At 29.6% G+C, this 7,500-nt stretch overlaps 1 protein-coding gene and 1 long non-coding RNA gene across 6 annotated transcripts in view; one reads left to right on the top strand and one right to left on the bottom strand.

Annotated features, from left to right (window-relative positions):
* LOC106881841 (nuclear receptor subfamily 2 group F member 1-A) overlaps positions 1-5,118 on the bottom strand; it is a 113,848-nt gene extending 108,730 nt beyond the window's left edge. The window contains exon 1 of one of the 5 annotated variants that reach the window (XM_089363836.1): positions 4,073-5,109. In XM_089363836.1, the coding sequence (XP_089219962.1) occupies positions 4,073-4,502 (430 nt within the window). In that variant the 5' untranslated portion in view covers positions 4,503-5,109. Of the gene's footprint in view, positions 1-4,072 lie in introns of all 5 variants that reach the window. The other 4 variants (XM_052973307.2, XM_089363837.1, XM_052973308.2 and 1 more) reach the window with 4 other exon arrangements.
* LOC149132526 (uncharacterized) overlaps positions 1-7,500 on the top strand; it is a 59,509-nt gene that overhangs the window by 15,073 nt on the left and 36,936 nt on the right. The window lies entirely within an intron of this gene.

A 7,500-nucleotide genomic window follows, 5' to 3' on the forward strand; every position in this document is an offset into this window, starting at 1 on the left:
ATATATATATATATATATATATATATATGTGCGTGTGTTTGTGTATAAATATATGCATATTATATATGTATATTCATACAAAGTTATATGAGTGTGCGTAAGTGTATATAAATTAGCTGGGGGGTGAACCATCCTTCTATCTATCTATATATATATATATATATATATATATATATATATATATATATATATATTTACCTTCAAGTCACACACGCAATGTGAACCACGTACGAATCCCACGTGTCGTAGAACGCACCGAACCAAGGAAAATAGCACAAACACACAAACACACTAACGAGTCTATATATATATATATATATATATATATACGTGCGTGTGTGTGTACATATATGTATGTATATATTGTTTATATATATATGTGTGTGTATATCTATGTACACATACATGTACGGTATATATATTTCAATAGAAAACTCATAAATTAAAAGTTATATAATAACATTTACATTTTAATATATTATACAATCAACTGTTACAGTAATTCAAAATGTTCCTCACACGCATGGTTTCGATTCGAAGCGGTTTAAACATTCTATATTGTTCATATGTATATGTTATATTTAACCCACACACAAACACATATGTATATTATATACATATATATATACATGCACAAATCATAGACACTTACAAATATAAATAAGTATATATGTATGAACACATTAAATGTATATTATAATTGTGTACATAAACATAAAACATATGCGTAAGTGGGTGTGTATGAGGCTCGAAACAGTAAAGACTTTTTCACTTCCCGAGCGTTAAACTAATACATCTGATCGATTGTTGTCTACAGCACGTGTCTTCGTCTTTTGTGTCTTTTCTTTTTATGAATTCTCCCTATATATATATATATATATATATATATATATATATATTGCATATATCATATCGGTTTCAAGTGTCGGCACAAGGCCAGCAATTTCGGGTGAAAAGAGTATGCAGACTATACCGGCCACACCATTTGCATTGAACTGGTAAATTTATTTTATCGACCCCGAAAGGATGATGAGCATATTCGATCCCCGCAACATTTGAACTTATATACTACGACGTACAGTCGGAAGAAATGTCCCTAAGCACTTTTCCCCAGCACACCGCCTTTTCACACATATACTCACATGTACATACTTGTTGTATATGAATATATATATATATACACAGAATATATATATATATGTATGTATATAACATGTATGTATGTAGATAATATATATATATATATATATATGGTATGTCTATGTGTGTGTGCATATGTAAATATATATGTGTGTGAGTGTGTATATGTATATATATATATATATATATATATATATATATATATAAGCAATTATAGACAAGAAAATCTACCTACGTATACAAGAACATTGCAAGTAGAAAAACACCACTCAAAACCTGCAACTAATAATACATGTATATATACTATATTAGTGTGTGTGTGGAGAGGGGTGTAAATATATATGCGTATGTGTGATATCTGTATGTATGTATATATATATATGTATATATATTATTAAATACATATGTATATATTATTGATGTGTGTGTGTATGTGTGTGGCTGAGTGGTTGGAATATATTATATATATATCTATATTTATGTATTAACACCCACTTTTCTCCTTGGAGAGTGTATATGGTCTAATATTTTAACTATTTTATTTAGCCAATTTACAAGTTGCTTTAAAATCATAATTATACATTCATATATAAACATATATATACATATACATATATGTATATATATGCATAGATATATACATACACTACATATTACATTACATATATGTATATATACATGTATATATATATATATGCATATATACATACACTACATATACATTATATATGTTTATATATGTGTATATACATATATATACATATATATATAGATAAAGATACACTACATGTATATTATATGTAGTATATACATATATATATTTACATTATATATATATATACTACATAATATATATACATATTACGTTATATATATATATATATATATATACATGACAGTATATATTATATAATATATATATATATATATATATACATGTGCTGGGACAATGAATGCAACACCAAGCACTTTGAGGAATCTAACAACGAAGCCTCTAGTTTAAGAGTCAATAAATGTTCAATAGATCAGATATATTGAACATTTTTCAATATATTTTTTTCTGTTTGCAATGGTGAAATGAACTTTGTTTGTTTTGAAAGAAAAAACAACTTAAAAACATTGTAATAAAACATTGACAGGTGGCTGGCATTGCACATGACAAGAATACACAATATATAAACAACATAAAGGGGATTTGAAATTTACCGTATATATACATACATACAAAATATGTCTGTATAGGACTCGTAGACGGGTGTGTGTGTGCGTGTGTTTGTAGTAGTGTGAGCGCTTGTCCAGGAAACTAAAGTTTATATTCACGTACATACACACAACACAAGCATGTTTGTGTATATATAAGTATACGTGCATCTCCGAGTGTGCGTGTGCATGTATGTATATATATATATATATATATATATATATATATATATATATATATTATATATAAAATACAAAATGGGACAAGAACGCAAAACATTGAGACAGTTAGGTGATACAAGAATGGGACAACAAAACATCCAGATAGATGATGCAAAGAAAACAAGGACAAGTCATTCGGAGTTTTCTTTTCTCAGTTGAGTACGTGTGTGCGTGTGTGTTTGTGTGAACGTAGGTACATATGTATATACTGTGTGTATGCATTTATATATATATATATACATATATGTGATGTATATATACATAAACATCTATGTATGTGGTCGTGTATGTAAAATTTTGGTAGCTTAAAATTTGACATATTTTACGGAAACGAATAAGGTTTCTGACAACAAAAAACGGGCGTGTTTATTGCAATTGTCACTGTATCTACACGTAAAAAAGGTGTATATAATGATGATAAACAAGCTAGTCTCATAGGAAAAAAAATGAACTTGGATGCGTGTAATGTATGCTTATGTCTGCTTTGAGCAGGATGTTAAATTAAAATCTGACAGCCAGAAAACCAGCCACAAGCTAATTCATTCCCTAACAACATTTTCGAGAAGACCACCAATTAATTCTTAGAAACAAATTCTTTTCGGATAATAATGAGGTTATTTTACCGTGCTTGTTGTTTTGTTATAATTAGTGTTTTATATATACAAAATACCAAATTATTATTATTATTATTATTGTTAGTATTATTTATTATTATTATTGGTTATTATATTGTGTGTGCAAATTATATATATATATATATATATATATATATATATATATTTGTCTTTCTGTATAAATGAATACGTGTTTTAAATTAGAATTTCAAGTTAGCTATGTTTACTGGTTTCTGTACGCGCCTCTGTGTGTGTGTGTGTGTGTGTGTGTGTGAGTGTTACGGATAAAGTCATGTAAACAAAGACATGCATATATATATATATATATATATATATATATATATATACATATATATATCTGTGTGTGTGTGTGTGTATTCCATATTTATAGATACTGTTATTTCCATTAGAAAATACGTCACATTTCACGTTAGCTTTTGTTTGTTTTTTTTTTTTAGTATGTTTCAGTGAAGTTCTTTTCTTTTCCATACAAACACGCGCGCGCGGGTCATACTTGTGTGTGTGTGTGTGTGTGTGTGTGTGTGAGAGAGAGCATCTGTTTGCTTGTGTGTGTATGTAGCATGTGTGTGTGTGTAAATACAAAATGATTTAGTACCTGATCATACATACGAATAACATATACAATGTTTACATCAGGATGAAGAACGGGTATATATATTACACATACATATTTACACACACACACACATAGATATATATATATACACACACAAAGTGCACACGCGTATGTGTATGTATATATGTGTGTGTGTGTATATATATATATATGCGTGTATATTACATGTGAGTCATTTTTGTTTGTTTTGTTTTTGTTTTTTTGTGGGTTTTTTTTTTTGTCATACAAAGCACCTGTAAAAATAGAAATGTTTACGAACCAGTAAAAGAATCGTTGGGAAAGGACCTACCTTCCCGTCGCATTCCCATCTTCAAACACTTCTTTAGTCGACAGAATTGGCACTGGTTCCGATGATGCTGGTCGATAGGGCAATTCCGGTTCCCTCGACACGTATACGTTAAGTTACGGCGAACAGATCTTTTGAAAAAACTTTTGCAACCCTCGCATGTGAACTGTCCGTAATGTTTGCCCGAGCTCTTGTCACCACACACAACGCATTCGATATGCTGTTGTTTGTTTTCCGGACTGCTTGACTGATGGTTACCATTTGGTGTGTTGGGAGATGTAGTTGCGGTCTGAACAACTTGGCTCGCTGCCTGCTGTTGGGTAGGCGTTGGAGCCGAGCCCCCTAAATCATCGGTATGGTCCCGCATGTTAACGCTGGATTGCTGGAATGGCACCATCGCCATTTTCTGGCGCTGGATTTCCGAAGGAATTGGTAACCACAACACTATGGCGATTTGGTGGGAAACCGCTAAGAGAAAAAATTTACAAAAGCACCCAGAAAAGGGGAAATAAGTTTTCCCCTTTCAGTATTAAAAAAAAAAGGGACTAAAAAAAAAAAAGGATTTTGAAATAAAACACCGGCACCAACTAACCCCTTTTTTTTCTTTTGGTAAAGAAAAAAAAAATTAGGGGTCAGATGACTGATGGGAGGGTTTTAAAAGAAAAGGGAAATGAAGGGAGCAAGACGCGTGATGGGTGGGTTTGCTTGGTTGCGTAATAAAGAAAAAAAAGGGGGAAAAAGGATAGAATTTGGTTTGAGATAAATATTTCGATGAAGAACCAACCTCTGTGAGCTTATATATACACACACACATGTGGATATATAAATATATTATATATATATTATATCAAAGTATATACATAGAGATATGTATATATATATATATAAATATCGATCTACACACATACATACATATAAATGTATGTATGTATGTAGATATATGTATATATATATATGAATATCTATCTATTGATATATATAGATAGCGAGAAGTTATTTCGTGAACATTGGCAAATCATTAGAAGAAATGTGTGTGTATATATATATATATATATATATATATATATATATATATATATATATATATATATATATAACACGTATATATGTTGTTATTCAAGGGATACGATGTTCGGATATGTGATTACATGTGTGTGTGTGTGTGTGTGTGTGTGTATATATATACTTATATATATATATAATATATTATATATGTGTGTGTCGATCGTAAAGATCGTTGTGTATATATAAAATATCACCTATTTATGAAGATATAGTTGTAGTGTGTGTCACTGCCAAACATGTTACGTATATATATGTGTGTGTACAATAAACTATATCATTATTATAAAATACATATATATATATACATTAAATATACGTATGTAAATATGTGTGTGTTTGTTATATTGTATGAATGATTGGTGTAGTGAAGAAGAAGAAGAAGAAATCCGAAGAAAAGAGAGAAAAAAAGAAGACGAAACTCTTAGTAATTAAGCCCAGACGGTATACAAAGGTCTTGGTAAATGGTTCACGTTCGGTGTCAAATAGCCAAAACGAGGTGAGCCGAGTTGAAGCGGTAATAAGAAACAATGTCAGAGGCGTACTTGCAGAGGGGAGAAGGTAGAATATCGGCTCGACCCTTATTTCTCTTCTCTTTTTCTTCTTCTTCTTCTTCTTCACCTAACCCTCCCCCTTTCTCTTTCACTCTCTCCTCCTCCTCGCTTTTTTCTCCCCCTTCTACGTCTGAGAACGCCTAATGCGTTCTTTTTTCCCTCCCTCTTCTTACTCTCTCGTTCTTCCGAGATAATTTATCTTGCACTCTCTTTCTCTCTCTATTTCTTTAGCTCTCGCTTTTTCTTTCTCTCTCTATCGCTGTTCTTATATTTACACTTGCACACACACGCGCCCGCGCTTATCACAGATACACAAGTAGCATCTACTGCACGTATAGATGTCGATAAAAGTACCATACACACATATATATAGACCTATATATAATATATATATATATATCTATATAAACACCTATATACCACCTAAACACACAAGCATATAATATATATATATATATATATTTATATATATTTAAATATCTATATATAAATATATATGTATATTTTACAGTATATTTATATATATGTGTGTGTGTATATAATATCTACGACATAACTGTCAATAGATAATTTTTCTTTTGTGATTTAAAACAGACATTTGACAAGTAGGTGTGTGTGTGTATGTATATATATATATATATATATATATATATATGTATATATATGTATATATGTGTGTGTATTTATGTGGGTGAGTGGATGGTTTTATATATTAAAACGATAAACTACCCGGATTCATCGAAGTAAGAAACATGCATACATATATATATATATATATATATATATATATATTCACACAAAAAAATATATATGTGTATATATATATATTTATCTGGTTGTTCTTTAAGTTAATTTGGTAAATAAAGACTGTAGAATCCTCCAAATTGTGGTAAAATATAAAATATCTCGTATAATTAATACAGGGCGAAAACACAAGGTTATTAAACACGCGTCAGTTGATGTAACGATGTATATATAATATAATATACACGTCTTATTCCTTCTTCGGTTTTTTTTTTTTTTTGGTTTTTTTTTCCTTTGGTGATTTTTTTTGGTTCGTATGTTGTTTTGTTTACACGTTATTTTCGTTTCCTAATATCGTAAAATCGCGTTTGGTTGTTGTAAGATTTACTTGATTCCGTGTTGCAGAAAATTTGCCGAAATTTTTCCTGGTAAATAAATATTTCGTCCAAGAAAACCACTGGTGAACCAAATTTGGCAGAAATAGAGATTGTTATGTGTGATGAGATGTATACATATATATATAATATAAATATGTATTGTATAGAGATAAGATATCTATCTATAAAACTATAGACAGGTATATATATATATATATATATATATATATATACACAGATATAGACAGATGGGTACGTTTATGTTGTTCAAATACTGGTTAAAAATAATAATGAATTACTGATAGCTAGATGAGCTTTATATGTGCTGATATAAAAATAAATGTGTTTGTAGGTATGTACGTATATATTAAGTGAAAATGTATTAAATTAAAACAATGTTATATACATGTATGTATATATACAACTGTTGGGGCGAGTTCAAACTGCATTAGAGTATGGAGTTTATATATTAGTTAATGTGTGTTCCGAGATGAACATCACAACACACACACAAAACAAAATAAATTAAAATATAGATGTGTATGATGTATATATGTATATATAATGTATATATATCTCAGGTTATATAGCTATGTTATTTATGGTGATGTATATATGAGTAAGAGAAAGAAAAAGCACGTGTATATATGTTCGTATATGTGTC

Source organism: Octopus bimaculoides, chromosome 15, assembly GCF_046866305.1.
Source record: "Octopus bimaculoides isolate indiv1 chromosome 15, ASM4686630v1, whole genome shotgun sequence".
In the NCBI taxonomy this organism is placed as follows: domain Eukaryota; kingdom Metazoa; phylum Mollusca; class Cephalopoda; order Octopoda; family Octopodidae; genus Octopus; species Octopus bimaculoides.